Consider the following 24,303-nt stretch of genomic DNA (forward strand, 5'->3'; position numbering starts at 1 on the left):
TGCCTCTGCTGCCTGGGTGCTGGAATCAAAGGCTTATGCCACCATGCGCAGCCCCGTTTCTTACTGCTGTGTGTGTGTGTCCACATATACCGTGCCACACATGTGGAAGTCAGGTATCCACCATGGTGTCTGAGGATTGCACTCGTCACCAGGCTTGCAGGGAAATCATGTTTACGTGTGAGGCGTCCCTCCACCTCGTGGTTGGCTTTTCGTTATCACTGGATAGATAGCTCAGGCTTTTCTGGAGCCCACTGTGCAGTTAGGCTGGCCTCTGGCTTGTGGAGATCTTCTTGCTTCTAGATCCTGAGTGTTAGAGTAAAGGAGCGAGTCACCATGCCTAGCTTTGATTTTTTTTTTTTTTTTAATTTGGGGACAGGATCTAAATTGCCCAGGTTGACTTGAACCTTTGAGCCTCTTGCTTCAGCTTCCACAGCAGCTGGGATGACCAGCCAGAACACTAAGCCAGGCTAAGACACTGTCCTATTTTAATTCTATGATTTAATTTACTGTGATAGCATCTCTCTCTATAGCCCATTCTGGCCTCTGACTCAAGATAATCCTCCTATTTCAGTCTCCTGAGATGGGATGACAGGTGTGTTCAATCATGCCTGGCTTTTGACTCCTTCTAACCACAAGGTTAGAAGACCAGCCATCATGTCTCATGGTATATTCATTTCTCTTTTTAGTGATGTGCTAAAAGCAACTCAAGAGAGGAAGGGTAGGGAATGGTGTGTGCGTGTGTCTATTTTAACTGTTTTATTGGGGTTCTTATGCCTCTACCTTCCCTCTTCATCCCAATCCCTTCCAACACCCCAACACAGACAGGTAGGAAAGAAAGAAGGTTAGTAGGGAGAAGGGCCGTTAGCTACTCTGGCTGATTAGGGTCTTTGGGTCCCTTGGGACAAGTCCAATCTTTGTTTCAACTTCTCATCAAACTGCATCAACAGTAGCAGCAGGGGAAAGCAGCAGCCTCCTTCCTCAGAGCCCCCCACCCCCCCACCAATCTCTCTCTTGGCTCTGGCACTGTTCTCTCTCCAGAGTCCTCAGAATAAACTATCTGCAGCTGGCAAAGAGCCCCTCTCAGAACCCGCATGAGGCAAATAGTCTGCTGCTGTGGACAGTCTGAACCAATGCCATATCCTACACCTGGGACTGAAACAAAACCATGCTTACATAACACAACTGAGTTTTTAAAGACACCAGAACCTCTACAATGGTACCGGCCGGCATTCAGGGTCTGCCCTCCCACCTCCATTAACCTAATCCAGACAGTCCTTCACACATGTCCCAGAGGCTTGTTTTCCCATTGATTACAAATCCCACCTAGAGCCTGGCTCTAGCTTGCACCAAGCTGACAAAAAGTAGCCAGGACAACTACTGAAAACAAGAGTTTTGCAGCTGTGTCTTCACCATTACTGGAAACAAGAGAGCAAGCCACAGGGTAACACGCATGATGTGTACAAACTGATTTTATCCTCTGCACTTTTGGGTTTGTATTTTGTGTTTGTGTGTGTGTGTGAGAGAGAGAGAGTGCCAGGGTCTCACACTGTAGCTCAGGTTAGCTTTGAACTCATCATATAGCCCAGGCTGGCCTAGAACTAGCAAAGATCTTGCCTCTGCTTCTGAGTGCTGGGATTTTAGGCTTGAGCCACTACTCGGATTCCTGAGTTCCCTGTCAGCTGAAGCTGCCAACACATAGAAACCATCTTCAGGAAAGGCAGTTCCAAGAATGACACTGCCCCCTACAGGACATCTTGGAGATCCGACCACTCTACTTAAATACCTCAAACTGTTTAAGGAAACACACTAAAGAAATGAGTCTTGTTCAGGTCCCCAGGGACAAACACTTACCAGACACAACAGTTAGCACACTTCCTTCATTCTCTTCAAAGCTCGGACAACATGCTACAGTGTGTGTGTGTGTGTGTGTGTGTGTGTGTGTGTGTGTGTGTGTGGCACAAATCAGTTCTCTCCAAATGTGTTAACTTCCAGGAATCAAACTCAGGCTGGCAGGCTTGGTAGGAAGTGCCTTTACATGCGGAGCCGTTTTGCTGGCCAGGAGCCTTTAATTAAGTGGAGGGGGAAAGGAAGTGTCCTCACAAACAGGACCTATGTTTGTGAGACTCTGCATATGGACGACCACAGACCGGTTATTTCTGAAGCACCTGGCCCAGTTGATGTCATAAGGACATTGTCAGGACCCTAAAGGCCCCTAAGGGCAGGCCAGGTGAATTGCCTGCACAACAGCTTCTTTCATTGCTCTTCATCTTATATATCGAGACAGGGTCTCTCTTAAGCCCTGTAGTAGCCAGCTTGCCCTGGAGACCCTCTGTCTCCATCTCCCGAGGGCTCAGATTGCAGGCGGGTAACCACAGCCACCTGTCATCTATGCAGGTGCTGGGGCTTCAAGCTTGCCTGGCAATGCTTTGCCTGCTGAGCCATCTCTTCAGCCTCCATTCCATGGTTATAACGGCCCAAACTCAGACCTTGATGTCTTTCCTATGAGCCTCCTCAGCCTTCCTCCTCTGGGAGGCAGCCCTTATGAAATCTACTCTCTCCTCCACTCTGCCACCTCTGCCTATTCAACTCCTCCTGGGGCAGCAGCATGCACACCCCAAGCTTCTTCTTCTCAGGTCACCTGGCGACTCTGGCACCATCAAATGCCCTGAGCCCCACGTGCCCCTCTCTGCTTCACAGAGCCTTGTAAAGGCTCCCTTCATGTTCATACTCTGCACTGCAGGGAATACGAACTTGTGCCTCCCACCTCCAATCCAGAAACAAAGTTTGGCATCATACTTCAATTTCTAGATGTATAAAGTTCTGAGGCCACAATCCACTCAACTACTGCAACGGCTTTCAAATTATCCTTCCAAATTATCCTCTGCTACCCCATCTACCCTCCCTCCAGGGTGGCTTTAGAGGTGTGTGTTTCGGTCGGGGGTGGGGTCTTTGTGGCCCAGACTGGCCTCAAGCCCAAGCTGTAACTATACTAGTCAGGGTTCTCTAGAGTCACAGGATTTATGGAATGAATCTCTGTCTCTGTGTCTGTGTGTGTCTCTCTCTCCCTTTCTGTCTCTGTGATATTTATTGGACTGACTTACAGGCTACAGTCCAGCTAATCTAACAATGGCTGGCTGTGAACAGAAAATTTAAAAATCGAGTAGTTGCTCAGCCCCACAAGGCTGGGTGTCTCACTGGTCTTCTGGAATCCTGAAGTAGGCGCCAACGCCAGTGAAGGGATGGATGTGGCAGCAAGGTGAGGGCAAGCAGGCAATGAGCAAAAGCTTCCTCCTTCCATATCCTTATATAGACTTTCAGCAGAAGGTGTGATCCATATTAAAGGGCACCTCAGTCTTCCTCTCTGAGAGGCAGCACTCAGGAAATCGATTCTCTTCCACCTGTGCCTATTCCACTCTTCCCACCTCAAGATTTGGATTAAAAGCGTGTGTCTTCCTGCCTCAAGATCCGAATTGAAGGCTTGTGTCATCCAGCCTCAAGATCAGAACCAAAGGCTGGGATCTTCCTGTCTCAAGGTCTGCATTAAAAGCTTATGTCTTCCTGCCTCAAGGTCATGACTAGACGTGGAGTCACACACTCCAAACCAATCAGAAAAATCTCTCGCAGAAAATCTCTTAATTGTGGCACACTCCAGATACAGTCGACCACTGAGAATAGCCAATCCCAGTAGCCAAGAATGCCCTTGGATTTCTAACCCTCCTATCTCCATCTCCACCTCCTTGGTGCTACCAGCACCAAGGGATAGGACTGGAGTTTTTGTTTTACATTAGCACATATTAATCATACATAAGGTTTTTTTCACGTATGTATATAATGTAGTTGACCATATTCACGCCCCTTCTTTCACTCCCGCTAACCCCATTTCCTTTTCCTAACTAGCCTCTTCTAGGTCTAAGATATCTGAGTGGGCATGGAGGTTAGAAAAACCCGGGTGCACTTCCGGGGGGGAGGAGCGGTAACTGGGGAGAAGACAGATGAAACAGGTCCAGGAAGACGGTGGCCACAGGGACACTTAACGAGGGACACTACGGCTGGACGCACGGCGAAGAGCGGCCCGGACAGCCGCACTCCCGGGAACTCACGGGGGACTCCACGGGAGCGCATGCGCCTTAGCAGACGTCACACGTTCGCAGGGACCAGCAGTTGAAGGAGGCGGTGTCCACACTAGCTTAAGGAGTGGGCGGGAAACCAAAGCGCTGTTTCCGCTTCCGCCAGGGGCCGGAAGTTAGCGTCTCCCGGGTGAAGCGGCCTTAGCTGCAAGGCAGAGCTGGGACAGGTAGGTGTACGGTCTCGTGAGCGAGCGTTGGGCCGGGGCATGGCTCTGAGGATGGCCGTGTGGGGAGCCTGACCCCGGATCCCTCCAGCCGGGCGAACGGGCCGCGCCACCGAAGCCTGGGTGGGTGAGACGGACGGCTTTGCTCCTGGGTCGCGGTCCCTTCCCGCCCCAGTCGCCTGGGACACTGCGGCTCGTTCTCAGGCTGCGGTTTGCTGATGGGATCCTGGGGACACACAGACAGATTCGGGAAACTCACTGATTCGTTCAGCAAGTAGTTATTAAGTGCGTAAGGTACACCGGGCATGTGGGTGCTGGGGATGGAGCAGTGGTCAAGTGAGAGCTTTCCTCGGAGATTGCTGGACAGGGTTGCAGACGCCGGAGGACCTATAAGGAGTTTAGGGTGATCGTGAATCAGTTTGTTTTGGGCGCCGCATGCGTGTGTACAGACAGCTTGCACGAGTTGGTTCTCTCCTTTCACCGTGAGAATCCAGAGACTTGAACTCAGGCTTGGCAACCAGCATCTTTTCCTGCTGAGCCACCTTGCTTGTCCTGTCTTGAAATTTTTAGAAATCTTTTGTTAATCTTTCTATATGTTTATATAGTGTGTGTGTGTTCGGAAATTAGTTGGACAACTTGCGGATCAACTTCTCTGTTTCCGTTTTTACGTGGATTCCGGGGACCAAATTCAGCTTGTCGGGCTTGGCAGAAGTGCCTGTACCAACTGATTGAGGATAGACCAAGCTGGCCTAGGCAAGGTCTGTGATTCCGTTGTAGCTGGTTGCCAGAGCTAGGCTTGGAGGGGAAACAAACACAGCCGCCTAGGCAACTGATAGCTTGGGCTCAGGACCAGGCTACACTTGACCAACTCTTCCCGGTCTCCTGGGATCTGGCCTGCACTTTCCTCTTGCATTGCTCCCAAAGCTTCAGCCGTCCTTTCTGAAGTAAAACGGTGAGAAAACCCTTCATCTGCCTCAGACTCTTTGCAGATACATCTCTCTCCCTGGCTATCTTGGCATCAAAGCTGCCTTTTGTCATCCAGGCTTCATCTCAAATGACTCCAGAAGAAAAGGTTTCTTCAAATCCCCCTTCACTCAAAGTAACCTGGTCTCGGAAACTTGCATTTTACTCTAATAACCCCATAGCAATATTTAAGATTCACCCAGTTACGGGTTTTCTTGTTAGGAGCCTGTGACATTAATACAGATATTTTGAAGATTTATTTATTTGTATCTTGTGTGAATGGGCTATCTGGATTTGGGATTTCTGTATGCCACCCTGAAACCCACAGGTTGAGAACCTCCGTCCTAGGGCCTTATACATGCTAGGCTACTACCAGCCGGATTCATCCAGTTAAGAATGTTCGTGTTGTCCTGTGGTGGTGGCACATGCCTTTAATTATAGCACTCGAGAGGCAGAGACAGGTGGATGCCGAACTCAGATCTCCGAGTTCAAGACCAGCCTGGTCTACAGAGTGAGTTTCAGGACAGCCAGAGCTACACAGAGAAAGCCTGTCGAGTTTTCATGTTAAAGCTGTAAATATTTATTAGCAGGGATTTTTATTTATCTTGTATATAGATGGATGCTTTACCTGCATATATGTCTGTGTGCCTCCTTGTTTTGTTTTGTTTTGTTTGAGATAGTAGCTCTGAACTGGTTTTGTTGCCCAGGCTGGCCCCCGGCTGTCAGGGATCTGAAGCTCTGGGGTTACGGTGTGGGGTGGCCTACCACAATTAGACTCTGTCTCACTGTGCGCATAGCTCAGACTAGACTCCAACTTGTTAGGAATTTTCCACTCTCCTGCCTGAGTCTCCTGGGTTCTAGAACTTCTTTCTTTCTATGTTTTCTTTTTAAGATTTATTTACTTATACCGCTGAGGCATCTCTCCAGCCCCCTATTCTTTCTTCCTATGAGAGCCAGGTGTGGTGGCACTCACATGCCTTTCACCCCAGGCAGAGGCAGGCTGATCTCTATGAGTTTGAGCCTAGCCTGGTCTTCGCAGAGAATTCTAGATCAAGCAAAGTTGTACAGTGAGACCCTGTCTCAGTAAATACATAAGTAGCTGAGCGTGGTGGAACACATCTTTAATCCCCACACTTGGGGGGCAGAGGCAGGTCTACACAGTGAGTTCTAGACCAGCCTTGATTACAGTGAGACTGTCTCAAAAGGAGTGGGGGGACACGTAATGAGTGGTGGGCAAATGTCAGTGGAACTGCCCTCTCCATTCCTGGGCAACCCAGGAGACTCTTGGTCTCCCCTCCTGTCTTCCGGGGTGTGGCCTAGAAACGGTGGTTGGTCGTGGCCTGGTGGGTCTGGGGGTGCCATGGGGATCAGTGCCAGGCAGGAGGTCTGGTAGCTGCTGCTGCCTCCCTGCCCACCTGCCAGCAAGCTGCCTGCCTTCTTGGTGTCCCTCACACTGAGGCTGTCATTTCTCCACAGCCACCTCTTCTTAGGTGCTAAGCTTAGGTGTTAAACTTCTGTCTGAGGTATTTTTTGGGTTACTGTGGTAAAAGAGCTGACAGAATTGACTTGAGGCAAGAAGGGCTTATGTGGTCTCCACAGCAGGTGTGTCACAGTGGCAGGAGCCTGAGGGGCTGATTTTTATGTGTCCAAAGTCGGGCAGTACAGAACAGAGAATGTTGTGCTCACTAGGCCTCCTTTGTGTGCTGTCTTGAACCCCAGCCCAAGAATTGCTGCTGCCCTTCTGTAGGCAGGGTCTTTGTGCCCTTACTAACCTAATCTAGATGACTGTCATTCGCAGAGTCTCCCAAATGAGTCTAGGGTTCTGTCATGCTGGCAATCAGCATTAACTGTCCCCCGTGTCAGGACGGGGCACTGTAGCTCATGCTATAGTCTGAGCACTTGGGAGGTCGACGTGGGAGGACCCAGGCCCTCTACTCTTTGGGAAATGTAGGTCAGACCTGGCTATGTAACACTTTGTCTTTTCTTCTCTTTCTTTTTTCTTCTTACTCTGCTTACTTACTTTTTTTTTTTTTTTTTTTTTTTTTTTTTTTTTTGAGACTAGGTCTCTCTATGTAGCCTTGGCGCTGTCTAGAACTCGCTAAATAGACCAGGCTGACCTAGAACTCATAAAGATCCCACCTGCCTTTGCTCCCAACCGTTTATGTCCCTATCACAGCTTTGGGTAGCACCTTAGACTGTCTTGATTTGTTTTCCCTGTCTCACTGCCACTGTACTCCCACCCCCTAAAAAAACAAAACAAAACCATGATCCTGCTTGAGACTTTCTATTTGGGGTCAGGGGAGGCATACATCCTACATCCAACATGTGGAAGCCGGAAAACAAATTTTGAGGAAGACTCCTCACCTCAACTTGTTTCTGTCCCTTCCTTTATAGTCCAGACTAATTAGCCAGCAGGCTCCCAGCAATTTTCCTGTCTCCTCCAGCATCTGCTTGTCAGAATGCTGGGGTTACAGATTTGATCCACTGTACCTGGCTTTTTATTCGTCTCTGGATTTGAACTAGGGTTGTCAGGTTGGCACGGTTGGTCCTTTTGCCCACTAAGCCATCTTCCTGCCCTTGACTTCATCTTGGTCACTCTTTGGACTTAACTCTTCCATCCCTTAACAGCACACATCACAACTCTCTGTCCCTGTTTCTTTTAGAGCCAGCTGGCCACCCCTACCTTCCCTTGAGACCCTGAGCACAGAGATCTTAAGTGACCTACCTAGAGTGCACAGGAAGTTAGGAAACCAAGGTTAAAGGCTGTTCTCAGCCCTGCTGCCTAGAGTGTACAGAGCCTTGTACCCAGGGCCAGGAGCCTGGGTTCCTCAGGGAGGACCCTAGACGCCAGATTGTACGTCCATCTTCCCTTCTGCATAGGCTATTGCTGGGTGCCTCTGGCCTGCTTTAGAGGATGGAGGTGGAGAGTGGCCAGCTGCTGCCAGCCTCTGACCCCTGTCCTCCGCACCACAGGTTTCATCCCCTTGCAGCCATGGGACGAAGGAAGTCCAAGCGGAAGCCACCCCCCAAGAAGAAGATGACAGGCACCCTGGAGACACAGTTCACTTGCCCCTTCTGCAACCACGAGAAGTCCTGTGATGTGAAAATGTGAGTCGGTACCAGGTCAGGGTAGGCCAACCTCCTCCTGTGGGCCTCCAGGCCTCGGTTCCCCGCTTTGCTCGCCAGGGCCTCCCTGCTGGTGGGATCACCCCCACAGGCTCAGGGCTCGCTTCTCATACATCCCTCCATCTTGCCCCACTGCAGGGACCGTGCTCGCAACACTGGAGTCATCTCCTGCACCGTGTGCCTAGAGGAATTCCAGACCCCCATCACATGTATCCTTGGAAAGCTGCCTGATCCCTGGAGAGTAAGAGACGTGGGTGGGAGTCGGGGGTGTCCTGACCATCTAAGGGCTGGGGTCCAAAGACAAAGAACTGCCAGTCGCTCCTGTTGCTCTGGCCACTACCACCTAGGGGAAGGGACATTGTCTACTGAGTTAACACTGGGTGCGAGGAGGGCAGGGGTCCGATCGACCCTGGCATAGCAGGAATGTGCCCAGGAGAGGGCTTCCTTGCCACAAATCATCCTTGACCTATGTCTCAGATCTGTCAGAACCAGTGGATGTGTATAGCGACTGGATAGACGCCTGCGAGGCAGCCAATCAGTAGCGATGTCAAGGACCTGCCCCTCCGCAGCCCCCGACCTGGGCACCAATCCAGAGACATTCCAGGGCTCCAGGGTGTAGGTCCAGGGCTGTGATGGCCCTCCCTCTGTGTATATGGAGTGGATATGAATGAGTAGCCGTGTGTGTGGCTGCAGATACGGCAGTAGGGGTGGCCCTGACTGCTTGCAGGTAGGGTGGAGGTGAGCCTCGCTGGGCCCCACAGCGCAGCGCTGGTGGCACTACAGAACCTCATGCCTCACATGACTCTGAAAGCCTCCAAGTTGCCCCTTTCTTAGCCCCACCCCTGCCCCAAACTTTAGATTTCTGTCTTCTCTGGTGACAGTTTCCTGACATCCCAGGCAGGGACTAGCTGAGGGACCTCCTCAGCCACCTCACCAGCACCTTGCCCTTGGGGAACTGGACTTTGTCCTTCCCAGCCTCATCGTGCCTGTGGCCTAGGAGTCAAGGCAACTGACCTCCCCGGTGTTTGGCTGGGCTTTGCCAGGAAGCACCCTTTGCCTCTTCGTTTGCTTTTGTAGAAAAGGTAGGGGCTGGTTGGGGTACAGCTGTCACTCACAAGCCTGTCAATAAAGCAGCCAGTGCATACCATGGCTCTGTGTGCGTTCTTGGGTCATGAGGCAGCCTCAGTGTCAGAGAGCGAGGTGGGATTTGGGACTGAGACATTCAGGAGTGATCTTGGTGGCCCTGCGATGTATGGTTTAGTCGGTCTTTCTATTTTCTTTGTGAGGGCGGGATTAGATATCATACCATAGGCTGGTCTTGAACTTGCTGTGATTCTGAGAGTGGTCTTCAATTCCTGATCCTCCTCCCAGTCTCCCAAGTGCTGGGATTATATGTGCACCACACACCTAGTTCATTTGGTACCGGAGATCAAGTCCAGGGCTTTGTGCCTGTTAGACAAACACCTTTCCAAACGAGTTATGTTCTCGGTTGGTTGGTTGATGTTTGGGTTTGTTTTGTTTTGTTTTGTTTTGGGGGGGGGAGGTGTTGTTGACACAAGATTACTCTATGGACCAGGCTGGCCTCATGCTCAGAGATCAGCTTGCTTCTGCCAAAGTGCTGAGATGAAAGCTGGTATTTGAGAGAAGATGTCACTGTGCAGCCCAGAATCCTCTGAGATTCGTCCTTCTGCCCCAGTCTTGTAAGTGGCAGAACTCCAGAGGTAGAGTGCCACTTCAAGCACTGGGTAACTGGACAGTTCTGGGCACCCCCCCGCACTGTATGCATCACACACAATTATAATAATAACAAAATTGTTTTAAAGTAGAAAAACTGGGCCAACAAGATGTCTCAGCTGGCTAGTGTTTGCTGTGTAAGCTTGCCAGTAAGTTCTGTCCTCATGCCCTCCATGGTGGGAGGGGCTAGACACTCTGTGGCACCCACACACTAAAGGAATATGAAATTTTTTTTTGGGGGGGTGGAGGTTCAAGACAAGGTTTCTCTGTGTAGCCTTGGCTTACCTGGGCTAACTATAGGCTTGAACTCACAGAGATCTGCCTGCCTCTGCCTCTCAGAGTGCTGGGATTATAGGCATGTTCTACCCTGCCCAGCTGAATATTAAATTTTGTACACATTTTAAATAGGATTCTGTGTGTATGAGTGTTTTGCCAGGGTTGTTGAGGCCAGAAGAGAGTACTGGATTCCCTAGAACTGGACCTGCCATGTGAGTGCTGGGACAAACCAGGTCATCTGGAGGAGCAGTGAGTGTTAACTGCTAAGCCACTTCTCCAGCCCTTGCATTTTCATTCATTTGTCTGTGTATGTGTGTGCACGTGTGTGTACATGAATGTGTCCCTGGAGATCAGCAAAGGATGTTGGATCCCGTGAAGTTGTTACATTCACGAGCTGCTTGACATAGGTGCTGGGAACTGAACTCGTGTCCTCTGTAAGAGCAGAAAGTGCTTGTAGCTCCTGAGCCATCTTTCCAGCCCCAAATCAAAATTTTCTAAAAATAGAAAAAACTGAGAAACAGCACCTGAGCACCCTGTGTGTTCACAAAGACACAAAACGTCCAGACAGGTGACCCAAAGGAGGTGACGCTCCAAGGCTGTACCCACGTTGGATATCTTGCTGTGTGCTGGTAACCACCCTGTGAAACAGGCGCCTAGGTGAGAGGCGAGGCTGATGCCCAAGCTCCTGCAGCCTCAAATGCGCAGAAAGACCTTGAACCCAGGAAGCCTGGCTTCACAGCCCAGGTCCTAGGCTGAGGTCTCAGTGGTCCAGGCTGCTTTGGGCCACTGGGAGAGTAACAGTCACAGAAGGGATGTTTCCTAAGGGTGGTGTGGACTCCTGTAAGGCTGGAGGCAGTGACAGGATGGACATTCTTAATGGCAAGCATGTGAGAGCTCTGTGTGCCCTAAGAGGGTCTCAGGGATGACAGGAGACCTGAACCAAGTGACCTCAGCACCTCAGCCTGGCCTTATGAGCCTGGGAGCCTATGGTTTAGGGTACAGAGAGCTCAGCAGATGGCTGTCAGTAGAGTACTTCACCTGAGATGAAGTCCCTAGCATCCCTGTGTAACCCAAGCACTAGGGTAAGAGATGGACAGATCTCTGGAGTCCGTGGGCCTGCCAACCTCACCAAGGCAGTGAGCTCTGGGTTCAGGGAGGACCCTGTCTGCAAAATAAAGTGAAGGGTAACTGAGGATGCCATGACATCGGCGTCTGCCCTCATGCCCACACACATTTGTGTACACAGAAGAAACAACCTGGCATCAGTTGGTTCTGTGGCCACCCCAGGGCGGGTGACCAGCCAAGGCAGGCATTAAGCTGACCCAGGAGTGGTGTCTTACTAGGCTGGACTACCAGATCATTCTTAACCCCTGATTCACACTTGGGTGGTGGTGGAGAGGTTCCTGGATTGGGATCCTCAGTAGAAGGGGTACCCGGTGCTGACACCAGAGCCCTGTGTCACTGCCACCGTACCGGACAGGCCAAGCCTGGGCTAGGCTCATGCGCTCCACACAGCCTCCCCAGAGCAAAGGAGGCCAGGGTGCCTGGGTTGTGAGGCCAGTTTCTATGTGTCTGCACATGCAGGATTCCTGTTGTTTCCAAGGATACTGGCCTTAGCCTCTGTCCTGGGAGTGATGGTGTGTGAAAGAAGCTGCTTGGGGGCCCCTTCCCATTTTGTGAGTCCTGACTAGCTAACTGGTGGCTTTTGGGCCTTCTTCAAGAGAACAGGGTCTTTGCTGAAGCAAGGTGATGTCAGAGGCCTGTCTAGACTTTCAGGATCCTAGGCCAGCCTTGGGACTCAGTTTTGGGTTTTTAGTTTTTGTTGTTTTAAAAGACATTTATTGCTGGATGGTGGTGATCCTAGCAGGAGGCAGAAGCAGGCAGATCTCTGTGAGTTCAAGGCCAGCTGGTCTACAGAGCAAGTTCTAGGACAGCTAGGGCTACACAGAAAAACCCTGTCTTAGAAAAAAAATTTATTTGTGTGGGTGGGTGCATGCATGCTGTGGCAAGAGGTAGAAGACAGTTTAACGAGAGCTGGCTCTCTCCACCACCTAGGACCTGGGGCTCAAACCCAGAAGTTGTCAGACTTAACAGCAAACACCCTTACCAGTTGAGACATCTTACCACCCCATGGGATTCAGTTTTAAGAAGAAGGGAGAGGGGTTGGAGAGATGGTTTAGAGGTTAAGAGAACTGGTTGCTTGTCCAGAGGTCCTGAGTTCAATTCCTAGCAACCACATGGTGCCTCATGACCAGCTATAATGAGATCTGGTGCCCTCTTCTGACATGCAGGCATCCATGCAGGCAGAACACTGTATACATAATAAATATTTAACAAAAGAGAGAGAGAGAGAGAGAGAGAGAGAGAGACCATGAACTTAAGGCAGGCATACAGAAAGCCATGTCCCAAGGTTAACTACTCAACCAGGAACCATCACCCGGACCACGAGTACCGTAGTATCTATCAAATTTTTAAATTACATACTTATTTAAGGACAGGACACATGACTTGTGGGTCAGAGGTCGTGGCAGAAACCAATTCCCTTCCACCGTGTGGGTCACAAAGATTAAACTCAGGTCATCAGGCTTGGTGTCAAGTGCCTTTACTAGCTCTGAGCCATCTCACTGGCCCTGGTATCCTGGGGCCCCCATATGCGTGGGACAGTGATGGAGGTTAAGCCACGCTCCTCAACAGCTGGCCCTGAGACTCAGGTGATGTCACAGCCATTTATTGTGCTCCAGTGAAATAGAAAAAGAAAGTGCTCAAGTTACAAATGCCGCTGTCACATCCACGAACGCCAGTCACTGCAAAACCAAACTGTGTGTGTCCACTGCATTTCCAGACATGCATTCTGCTCCCGTTGCGGGAAAGGAGCAGGGGTCAGGCCAAGCCTGGGTTCTGGGGGCTTCGCTTGGAGGGTTTCTGGCTCTGGGAGGTACTCACTGTGAGGGAGTAAAGGGGGCAGCTGAAATAGCTTTACTCAGTGCATCCTTTGGGTGCTACTGGGGACACCCACTTCTGTGTTGGGCCCTGCCAGAGCTACAGGGATGAGGGGCCCCCTTCTTCCCACTGCTCTCCTCGGCCTGATCTCCCCAAACTGTAACCCTATAGGCAGGTGCCAGGGGGCTGGGGGACGCCATGCAGGAGGTGGGGTTGGCTGGGCCAGCTGGGTCCAGCCAAGAGCAGCAGCCAGCCCCTTGGGGGCCCCTAGGCAGAGTTGTAGTAGTTGTGCGGGTGGTGATTGTGGGTGGGCTCGCCCAGCTCAGGGTACTCTGGAGTCAGGCAGTACTTGGGGTCGTACACCTGGCGGGGCAGCCCGTACACCGTCATGCCCCTCTGTGAGGCCCCCTTGTTGCTGCCCATCTGCAAGCTGACGTTGAGTGTGTCACAGTGCTCCATGCCCAGGCCCGGCTCAAAGATCTGCCGCTTGGTGCCTGGTGCAGTCATGCCAGCCTGAGGAGGGAACAGTGGTCAGGCCACAGCGGGAGCAGCCCCCTTCCCCTCCCCCGCCTCACTAGGTGTCCCACCGACCACACAAACCTGGCTCGCGCCCTTGTTGGTGCCCATCTGCAGGCTTATGGTGGCCTGGTCCAGGGGCTGGTCTGTACCCAGTTTGGGGTCATAGAGGTGACGCCGGGTTCCATAGGCCGTCATGCCCTGCTGACTGGCAAACTTGTTGGTGCCCATCTAGGAAAGAGATTAATCAGTAAGGATTACAGGGTATCCCCTTGAGCCGCAAGAGCAGGAGCCAGAAACAGTGGAAATATTGCACGACCTGGCTCTGAGGTTCAAGGTGCGGCCCACCTCCTGTCAACTGGAATCCTGGCTGAAAGGAACTACAGCCATGTGTGGTGGCCCACAGCTGTAATGCCAAGAGGATCTGAAGGTCAGGCCCCGAGAGACAGATGGCTTGGTGGGCAAAAGTTCTTGCTTCCAAACCTGGTGACCTGAGCCCGACCCCTGCGACCACTTAGGAAAAGGGGAGAACCTGAGAAGGCAGAGGCAGGTGGATCTCTGTGAGTTTGAAGCCAGCCTGGTCTACGTGAGCTCCAGGCAAGCCAGAGACAGACAGCGAAATCTGGTCTCAGACAACAAAACAAATGAAAAGAGAAAAGGAGGTAGGGCAAGCGGGGGCTGCTAGCACAGGTCTCTAGTCCTAGCTACTCGATGCGGAGGCTGAGGAAAGCCGATGGTCAGGTAAAGGCCTGCCAACCAACCAGCAGCCTGAGCAAGTTAGCAAGACCCTGTATCAGGATGAAAACTCACTCAGGAGGCGGAGGCAGGGGGATGAGAGAGGAAACCCAAGGCTAGCTTTGACTGAATAGTAAATTCAGGGCTAACCCGGGTTATAGGAGACCCTGTCTCAGGCTCTTGCCTTCCATGGAAAAGGAACCGGTTCTATCCTTCTCACATTTCTGAGGAATCTTATGTTGTCTTCTGGCCTTCACTATACCAGACACACACACAGTGCACACACAAACACAAACATGCAGGGAAAACACCCAAAAACACACAAAATAAATAGGAACCTGTGGTGTCAGGTCAGCTGGGGCTTGAGAATGAGCTCTGGTTACAGGAGACCAGGGGGCTGGAGAGATGGCACAGTGGTTCTTGCGAAGCACGCTGTTGCCATTCCCCGCACCCATCAGTGGCCCACAAACACCTGGAACTTCAGTTCTAGGGGATCCAGTGTCCTCTTCTACCCCCAGGTAGTGCGCTCACATGTGCCACACGTACATGCTAATAAAACACTCATGAACACAAGGTAATTCAAAGAGGAGGAAGAATCCAGCACCACTGAAGTGAAACCTTTGCTTTACTGGGACAATTGATGCTGGTTTGCTGGGGCTGAGAAATCAGCTGTTATTAAGAAGCCACCAGCATCCTTGAGATGAGATCTAGGAGTGTTTCTCAGGGCTGGCACAGAAAAGCTGTGGTCCAGAAGGGCCAAGGCTGCATCTCAAGCTGGCAAATGAACACGGTAATGTGTATGAGTCTCCTTGGTGATACTGTTTTTGGTATCATTAAAACTTCAAGATGGGGGGTTGGGGATTTAGCTCAGTGGTAGAGCATTTGCCTAGCAAGCTCAAGGCCCCGGGGGTTTGGTCCTCAGCTCTGGAAAAAAAAAAAAAAAAAAAAAAACTAACTTCAAGATTGAAGGCATCATGGGGAGCAACTGAGGCTTAGACCTGAGAGTCCAGGAGAGGCCATTGATGAAGGTACAGCCTCAGCTGCCGTGGCAGTCACGGAGGATTTGTAGCATGAGTCAGGGTCAGAGTCCCTGAACGGGGATCAGAAGCCGGTGGTGGAGGTGCAGGCTTGGTGGCAATGGTGACCTCCAGCATACTGGAGATGCTAGAACTGGGAACCACCACGGGCAGCACAGGTGTGGTGCTAGGCGCCCTGAGCCTGGGAGACAAGCTCATGTTGTAGGTGGCAGGGCCTGAGAAGTGGAGTTGCCCAAGCCCTTTGGAGCCCAGAAGATCATGAGTCCTGGACATTAGACATTTGAGCTACAAGGTTTGGAGCTACGCGGATGAAGTCCAATTTTGTCTAAGCATAATTGTTTCATGCCTTTGTTCTTTTCCTTTTAAATTTTTAAAGTACTTACTTTAAAAATTCTTTTGCTGAAGCCCACCTTTAGATACCTTGGATATTTTTTAAAGTGTTTGATTTTTCTTTAAAGACTATGAGAATTTGAAAGTTACACTGTTTTATATTGTGATATTAACAGGAAATCTTAAGAATAAAGATCAGGTGCACGCAGGGTGCCATGCCGGTAAAAGAGGGCTTTGGTAATAAACAAGAAAGGAAACAGTGATGTGTCTGTGTCAAGTTAATGAGAGGTCAGCTGTGCTGGTTAGGTTTGGTCCCCTTGACACAAACTAGAGTCACCTGGGAAGAGGGAACTTGAGGAGTTGCCTCCATCAGGTCTGCGGGCATGACTATGGAACATTTTCTTGATTATTGGTTGACGTGGGAGGGCCCAGCCCATTGGGTGGTGTCCTCCCTAGGCAGGTGGTCCTGAATTATCTAAGAAAATTGAGCAAGCCAAGAAGCAATGTTTCTCCATGTTCTCTGCTTCAGTCCCTGCCTCCAGGTCCCTCCTTGAATTCTTGCCATGACTTCTCTCCGTGATGTACTGTGATGTGGACATGCAAGCCAAATAAGCCCCTTCTTCCTACTGTTGCTCTATCACAGCATCGGAATGCAAACTAGGAAACCCAACGAGAGACCTTGCCTTAAAAAGCAAGGTGACTGGGCATGGTGGTGCACACCTGTAATCCCAGCACTTGGAAAGCAGAGGCAGGCGGATCTCTGTGCACTTGAGGTCAGCCTGGCCTACAGAGTGAGCTCCAGGACCACAAAGAGAGACCCTGTCAGACAAACAAAGCAAGGCGGATGGCTCCTGAGGAGTGACGGGAACGGTTGACCTCTGACCTTCATGTGCATACCCACATCCATAGATATATGCACACAAACGAAAAGTAAAAGAAGGCTGGAGAGGAAACGAAGGTGCTTGCCTAGCGTGTGTGCGGCCCTAGACTCAACTCCCAACACTGAAAACAAAAAAAAGTAGTATGCTACCTTCTGCAGGCTTTAGTTTCTCTATCTCTCTACAGGGTCTGGCGAGATGCTCGGTGGTCAAGAACACTGGCTGTAGCCAGAGGATCCCTTCCCAGCACACACAGCAATCTTTAGCTCCAGGGGCGCCAATATTCTCTTGTTCTATTTTTATGTACTACACACACTTGACACACACATGCATGCAGGCAAACAGAAGAATTTTTTTTTTTTTAATCTTGCTTTCTCTATGTAGCCTTGGCTGGCCTGGACTTGTTTTTGTAAACTAGGCTGGCCTCAAACTCACAGAGATCCACCTGCGTGCGTCTGCCTCTGCAGGTGCTGGGATTACAGGGGTATGCCACCGCCCCCAGCTTGAAATCTAAAAAAAAAAAAAAATAGAAAATCAGAGGCTGGAAAGGTGGCTCAGTGGTTAAGGGCACTGGCTGCTCTGACCTGAGTTTGGTTCCCAGCACCAACACAGCCACTCCCAACCATCTAGAACTCCAGTTCCAGGGGATCCAGTGTCCTCTTCGGGTGTTCATGTGTAACAGGCACGCATGTGGCTCATGGGCATGTATGCAGGCAAAGCCCCCCCACATGTAAAGATAAATAGAATATTTTAAGGGCCTGTTAAAAACAGGAACTACTTAGGACTATGAGAAGAGGGAGCAAGTTACTAAATAGAAAACACTGACGCTGACCTGTGTTCCCAGCCTGATCATACAAATATTCCGACCCCCAGAGCCTGCAGGGTCTGGGCTGCCCAGAACAGCCGGAGTGATGAGGAGGCCCTACCTGTAGGCCAATGATGTTCCGACCTTCTCTCAGCTTCTCGGGCTCAAACCTCCGCTCCTGTTTCTCTGCATATTTGACCCCCACATTGACCTTGTTTCCCTTGGTCTTGGCCTGCATGGGGCAAAGGAATGAATAGCAGATGAATGAGTCTCCAGCAGGCCTCAGGTCCCTCAGTGACCCACCAACGCCCGCCTGTACCCATTGGTGAGGCTCAGCGGCCTCAGTCCCTATGGACATCTGACCTCAGGCCAGCCCCAGCCCCTGCCCGGTGCCCACTCGGCCCCCACACTCACCATGCTGGCCAGAGCCAGGAGAGTGGACTGAACCTGTGTATGATTGGTGTTCTCAAACAGGTCGTTGGCCTCAAAGATATCGTGGGGCTTCACCCCATACTTGGTAATCGCTTTGATAAAATTGCCTATGTTCTCCAGCTGTAGGAAAGGAGGGCATGTCAGGGATGTGAGGGCGGAGGGCTGAGGGGCAGGTGGGTAACGGAGTGAATGAAACTCCTGTAACTCCAGATCCTAGGGATTCAAGGCCTCTTTCTAGCCTCTGTGGGCACTTGTCCACACAAGTGTACAGACACACACACACACACTAATAAATAAGTAAAAAGAAATCTTTCAAAAAAAAATCAGGGTTCTGGAGAGATGGCTCAGAGGTTGAGTACTGTCTGCTCTTCATAGAGGTCCTGAGTTCAATTGCCAGCAACCACATGGTGGCTCACAGCCATCTAGAATGAGAGCTGGTGCCCTCTGCTGGCCTTCAGGTGTACATGCAGACAGGGTATTTATATATGTAAAATAAGTAAATCTTAAAAAAAAAAAATCAAGTTAATAAGCAGGCTTAATGACAGACACAGGTCTGTCATCCCATCCACTCAGGAAGCTAAAGAAGGATTACAAATTTAAGGCCTGCCCGGGCAACTTAGTGAGACATTGTCTGAAAACAAAAACAAAAGCAGTAGTATTTATTGTCTCAAAAGAAAAAGTAGAAAAACAAAAAAATTTCTGTGCAAGCGTCAGGTTCAGAGTCTGAACCTCCAGAAACCAAGTGAAAGCCAGACACATGGCATGAATGTCTGTCATCCTAGGACTGACATAGGAGAGGCCAGGTCCAGGGCCAGGAGACAGCTAGCCTAGTGTACTCAATGCAAAACAATGAAGAGATGGAGGACCTTGTCCCATACAAGGTAGGGGGACAGGACCAAGACCAGAGTTGTCCCCTGACTGTGAGGGGAGTTTTATGATAAAACCAATAATAGAAACGAATGGTTAGGTGTGGCTCAGGGGTAGAGACCCTGCCTAGAATGCCCCAGTAAGAGGCTGAAGCATGTCTCGCCAACAGAGCTCCAGCCTAGCACCCTCAAGGCTCCCGGTTCAATCCTCATTATTAAAACAGGAAACAAACCAGCAACTTGCGTCTAAACTTACCTGGTGCCAGTTTTGGGTTGACTCATTTACCTTCTTCACAGAACCGGGCTGCAGCTTGTTGATAAATCTAACAAAGAGAAGGGGGAACGGGGAAGGTGAGTCCGGCTGCTTCCGGATCTGGACAAGCTGGATGAGGCGACAGTTGGAAGGGGATACTTTTGTACCTAGCTCATGCTTACGGTGGATGCGACTATGCGCAGCTAGACTGGGGTGCCAGCCAGAAAATCCTGTCTCCGGCTAAATGTCCTGGCTTTTCTGTGATCAAAGGTCAGTGGTTTTTGTTTTGTTTTGTTTTTGTATGTGTCTGGCATGTGTACATGCATGTGTCATGGTATGTGTGGAAATCAGTGGACAGCTTTTAGGCGTCCGTTCCTTCCTCCAACATGTGGGTCCTGGGGACTAAACGCGGGTCATCCGTCTTGGTGACAGGTGCCTTTACCCCTGAGTCAATCACCAGCCCCCTGGGGTTTTCTCCATTGTTCTCTCTTGCTCCCGACATGAATGCGATTATCTCTTTTCCTGCTGGTAATATTGCTGGGTATGGATGGAACCAGTGATTTCTCCCACTGGTACTAATGCTCCCTCTGCAGGCTCCTCGTGGAGTCTGGTTCACTGTCCAGGTGCCTAGAGCAAAGGCCTGTATCGATCAGGAGCTCTACAAACGCTTACTCCATGAATCAGTAAGGAAATGGCCGGCTGGTCCATTAGCCGTGTAGGTGTCGGGGCTGGGACTCGGCAGTCTTGTTATACAAATGTCCTACACTAAACTGTACCTTCACCCTGGCTCTGTACTCAGGATGAGCCAGCGCCCTGCGGGCCAGCATGTCCCAAATCCTTGTTTCTGGTAGACGAGAAGGAAACAAGATACACCCCCTACTTCGCAGCGTCTGGAACTTGGGAAGGTGAGCTGTACCACATCCCTGAGAAGCTGCCCAAGGGCAAGCTGTAACTCGTGATGTCAGACTCAGAGAAGCAGACAAGGCCCCAGCTGGGCTTAGGACTTCGCCCAGCATTAGGTGGAGGTGGGATGGCAGAGTGTGGATATGTTAGCCTATCCTCCAGCACTCAGAAGACAGAGGCAGGAGGATGAGGTAGTCAAGTCCAGCCTCTGCTACATGAAACCCTGTCTTTAAAAAAAAAAAAGAATGACAGGGGGAGCTAGAAAGATGACTCCACGGTGAAGAGCACTGGCCGCCCTTCCAGAGGAAGACACACATGCTTCCAGAACACCCACACATAGAAATAAAGTCGGGTTGTTTGTTTTTTTGTTTTTTTGTTTTTTTGTTTTTTTTAAAGAAGGGGGCCAGCAGGATGGCTTAGTGGGTAAGGGCGCTTGCTGCCAAGCCCGAGGACTTGAGCTCGAATCCTGGGTAGGAGGAGAGAACCACCTCCCACCATTTGCCCTCTGACCTGCACAGGTGCACATAGAATACGGGTGGCCCGTCTCACACTCCCAAATACATGTACAAAAAGGAATTTGTACCTGGTGCCAGAGACCGTTTGTCGGTTTGTGCGCACGCTGTGTGCAGCTCGTGTGCGTGGAGGCCAGAGGCCAGTCTCAGCTGTCATCCTCCAGCCGCCCGTCACCTCGGTGATGGGGTGGGGGCATGTATGTGTGGCTGCATATGTGGAAGTCAGTCCTTCCCTGGGTCCTCAGGGATGGAACTCAGGCTGCCAGGCCTGCAAGGCAGTGCCTTACCCAGCGAGCCATCGCGCCAGCCCCCACCTTGTGTTAACAGACAGGCCTGGAGCTTACCCACTAGGCCAGCCTGGCCGGATAATGAACACCTGGGATCTGCTTGGCTCTTTTTTTCCAGATCTATTTACCGGGCCGGTGAGATGGCTCAGTGAGGAGAGAAGCTTGCCGCCGAGCCTGGCTACCTGTGTCTGATCGCCTGGGACTCACGTGGTACTGACACTGTGATCTGTCTGCCACCCTCTACACTCATGCTGTGGCACACATACACACATAAGTAAATATGCTGAGGATAAAGATGCCTGTGTACACCTGTTCACGGCGTGGAGGCCGGAAAATGGCACCAGGTGCCCTCCTCTATCGTCCTCCGCCCATTCTTTTGAGGCAGGGTCTCTCCCTGAACCTGGGGCTCATGTTTTCTCACCGGGCATCAAGCCCAGTGCTCCGCCTATCTTCCCAAGCCTCTAAGCCAGGGGTGCTGGCATTTGCAGGGATGGTTGACTTGTTATATGGATGTCGGGGCGCCAACTCTGTTCTTCATGACCAAATGCTGTCAGTTGCTACGACACCTCTTCCAGCATGACTTCTGTGTCAGCCTGGGTTCCGGGGGTCAAACTCCAGGCCTCATACTTATACAGCACGTCCGTTACAGACGGAGCTTTCTCCCCAGCCCTACTGTTGGTTTTCTGTTGCTTTTTTTTTTGCAAGGCGGGATTTCCTGTGGCCTGTAGTCCCAAACTCAATGCGGAGCCAAGAGTGACATGGAATTTCTGATTCTCCTGCCTCCACTTCTAATGTGTTACAGGTCTGCACCACCATACTTGGCTTTATACTGTGCAAGAGATTGTACCCAGCGCCTCCTGCATGCTAGGAGAGCACCCCACGTACTGAGTTACACCCCCAGCCTTCTTAGTTTTAGAAGAAACAGTCTTTTTATGCAGCCCAGGCTGATGTAGCATTCTGAACCCTTTTACCTCAGCTCTGCCAGGGCTGGGGTCACAGGTATGTCCAAGCCATGGTGAGGATTTCCATCTTCCCCAGTGAGGAGGGCAGCGGGAAGCCAGGGTCTACATAAGTTACTGTAGCACCACCCTGATGTCATTAAAACTGGCAGTAAACAGCTGCCATTGGCTGCCGCCGTTTAGCTATGCTGCTGGAATCCACAGACGGGCCTGACCTGTAGACTGTGCTGGCTGAGGCTTTGGGTACTGTGTTTTTTAACCTGAGTGACTCTCAGTCACCTCTGCCTGTGAAACTGGCACACGTGAGTCTTTGGGGCCTCTCAAGGAATGTAGGTGACATCAAACATCTATCCAGCTCCAGGCCTGGGATCATCAAGGGATGTTGGGGGGCTACGTGGAGTGGGGTGTTGGGCTTGGGGCAGGGCCTGCACCCTGAGAATGTCACTCACTCGCAAAGGATGATTCCATCTTTGAGGCCGTCCATGAAGTTATTCCCGATGCGGCGACCCGTCACCCCCTCAATCCACTCTCTCAGCTCCTGCTCACGCTGATGGTCGTATTTCTGGGCCAGCTGAGGAGGAGATGGGCCACGCAGAGCAGGTGATGAGGACGCAGGCAACAGAGAGTGCCTTTGGCTTTCAGGGGCCCAGGCCAGCCCGGATCTCCTACCTCATCCCAACTAAGGCAATCCTGTCTTAGTGTCCACGGTTGGGGAGGGGTGGGTCTGAGGGGAGGCTGAGGGCCAGGGTTGAAGTGGCACCTGCCCAGGGGGCCATTCCGGGCATTCTGAGGTTTGGCACCAATGAATAGACAAGAGGGGACTGGAGAGCCAGATCCTTGAAGCTGGGGGGGCGGCGCTTGGCTCCTCGGTTTCCCCTCCAAGCCAAACTTGGGGCTTAGCTTCCCTTGACCCAGCCCCACCCCCTCCACTCTCCTGTGGAGAGAGGAGATGCCTTAAACTGGGGGTGGGGAGGCACCCTAAGAAGGAGCCCCTGGGTGCTGGTTTCCTGGGACCGCTGGCTGCTCTCATAGCTGTCTCAGTGTAGGCCAGGCCATCACATAGAATCTCTGGTTAGACGCGGGGTCATCTTGTCCGACTTTGAACCCTTGCCTGTCTGTGTTTCTTTAAGCCTGTCCTCACCCCCCCTCCCACCCCCCCGTTGTCTCTCTCGTTGTCCCCATCTCTGTACATTATTCTTTACTCAGTCCCAGGGACCCCATCCTCGAAGGCCTGACTAGCCAGCTGTGGGGCTCATGGCTTTTGAAGGTCCCCTTTTGATCCCATCTTCCCGAGTAGGGGGTGGGATTCGGCAGGCTCCCTTCTCAACCTCTTAGCTCTTATCTTCCTCTTGGCTCGCTCTCCTGTCTCCTTCCTGCCGCTTCACGTTCTTTCTGCAATCCTTGTGCATGCTGGCCTTCCAGCCCCTGATGATGGTGAGACAGGGGGATGCTTCACTTCTGGGTGGGGAGAGGAGGGATGCAGCCCCTTACCTGGCCCCGTCCCTGCCGCCCCCCTCCTCACCAGCCCGGCTTTATAAAGCAAACCGGCCCTTATATAGCACGGGCCCAGGCTGCCCAAGGCCGCCTTATAAGGCGCGGCGGCTTCTCTGCGGCTCTGGGGCCTGCGCTGGGGGGAGGGGGCGGCGCTGCCATCAGTCTCCCGCAGAGCACCCGCCCCCCTCTCTCCCCCAACTCCAGCCCCTAGGATATCCCAGCCGGATTCAGGTCCCAACCCCTGCTCCTCCTCACTCCCCACAGCTCCTGCTGTGAGACCCTGGAAAGAAAGTGCCTCAGTGTTCCTTTCTGTCAAATGGGACGCCTCTCCCTCTCTGTGCAGTCCCCTGGCCAGAGAAGTTTGCCCATCCGGCTGTGGAGAGGGTTTGGCTCTCCCTTACCTGACACCCTAGCTCTTTGCTTTTCCTTTCTAAGCCTCAGTTTACCCAACCATGGCAGGAAGAGTCTTATAGCTCTGCATAAATGCAGAACTGATTTTCTTTTTAAGGCAGGGGTCTGTCCCTTCTGCCTACATCCCAAGACTCTGGTCACAACAAGCAGGTGGGGAATCTTTGCAGCACATCGATTACTTCTGCTTATGGATGGTGGGGTCCCCTTACTTCACCCCTCAAGTAACGGAGGTGCTCTGGGATATTGCAGGGACAAAAACCAAACAAACAACAACAACAACAAAAAACAGCCCCTACCATTACCTTCCCTCTTCTAGATCTTAAGACACGTGACACAGGTGGGAGGGGGTTCAGGGAGCAGGGCTCTGTCCTGGCAGGGTGTCTGTCAGTCAGGGGTTAGGCTAGGCAGTTCCCCCACACCGGCCTTACCTTGTTCTTAACTTCAGCAGACAGGCCGTAGGCAGGACCTCTGTTAAAATGTGCAGAAGACATGCTGGCCAGGGGCTCTGGCAGAGGGAGGAGTGCAACTGGGCAGCTGAGCTTCTGTCTGCGCCCG

At 51.5% G+C, this 24,303-nt stretch overlaps 2 protein-coding genes across 4 annotated transcripts; one reads left to right on the forward strand and one right to left on the reverse strand.

Annotated features, from left to right (window-relative positions):
- The first annotated feature begins 4,214 nt into the window (after window positions 1-4,214).
- On the forward strand, window positions 4,215-9,529 carry Elof1 (elongation factor 1). 2 transcript variants are annotated; one of them, XM_055601372.1, is made up of 4 exons: window positions 4,215-4,294; window positions 8,228-8,362; window positions 8,519-8,589; window positions 8,858-9,529. In XM_055601372.1, the coding sequence occupies exons 2-4, from the start codon at window positions 8,247-8,249 to the stop codon at window positions 8,920-8,922; spliced, it is 252 nt and encodes an 83-aa protein (XP_055457347.1). In that variant the 5' UTR covers window positions 4,215-4,294; window positions 8,228-8,246; the 3' UTR covers window positions 8,923-9,529. The 2 variants fall into 2 exon arrangements, with proteins under 2 accessions (XP_055457347.1, XP_055457348.1); XM_055601373.1 differs by lacking the exon at window positions 4,215-4,294 and adding an exon at window positions 4,340-4,414.
- Window positions 9,530-13,102: 3,573 nt separating this feature from the next.
- Cnn1 (calponin 1) lies at window positions 13,103-24,303 on the reverse strand. 2 transcript variants are annotated; one of them, XM_055601374.1, is made up of 7 exons: window positions 24,177-24,303; window positions 22,293-22,414; window positions 19,186-19,252; window positions 18,046-18,183; window positions 17,753-17,863; window positions 13,931-14,077; window positions 13,103-13,843 (listed from the first exon to the last, which is right to left on the reverse strand). In XM_055601374.1, the coding sequence occupies exons 1-7, from the start codon at window positions 24,237-24,239 to the stop codon at window positions 13,598-13,600; spliced, it is 894 nt and encodes a 297-aa protein (XP_055457349.1). In that variant the 5' UTR covers window positions 24,240-24,303; the 3' UTR covers window positions 13,103-13,597. The 2 variants fall into 2 exon arrangements, with proteins under 2 accessions (XP_055457349.1, XP_055457350.1); XM_055601375.1 differs by lacking the exon at window positions 24,177-24,303 and adding an exon at window positions 23,172-23,260.

Source organism: Psammomys obesus, unplaced genomic scaffold, assembly GCF_907164565.1.
Source record: "Psammomys obesus unplaced genomic scaffold, mPsaObe1.curated_primary_1811, whole genome shotgun sequence".
Taxonomy (NCBI): domain Eukaryota; kingdom Metazoa; phylum Chordata; class Mammalia; order Rodentia; family Muridae; genus Psammomys; species Psammomys obesus.

Coding starts and splice junctions, on each gene's coding strand:
- Elof1 (XM_055601372.1), top strand. CDS start 8,247: ATGGGACGAAGGAAGTCCAAGCGGAAGCCACCCCCCAAGAAGAAGATG. Junction 8,363..8,518: donor AAGTCCTGTGATGTGAAAAT/GTGAGTCGGTAC, acceptor GCCCCACTGCAG/GGACCGTGCTCGCAACACTG. Junction 8,590..8,857: donor ATTCCAGACCCCCATCACAT/GTATCCTTGGAA, acceptor CCTATGTCTCAG/ATCTGTCAGAACCAGTGGAT.
- Cnn1 (XM_055601374.1), bottom strand. CDS start 24,239: ATGTCTTCTGCACATTTTAACAGAGGTCCTGCCTACGGCCTGTCTGCT. Junction 19,253..22,292: donor GATGGAATCATCCTTTGCGA/GTGAGTGACATT, acceptor TCTCTTTGTTAG/ATTTATCAACAAGCTGCAGC. Junction 18,184..19,185: donor CAACCCAAAACTGGCACCAG/GTAAGTTTAGAC, acceptor CCTTTCCTACAG/CTGGAGAACATAGGCAATTT.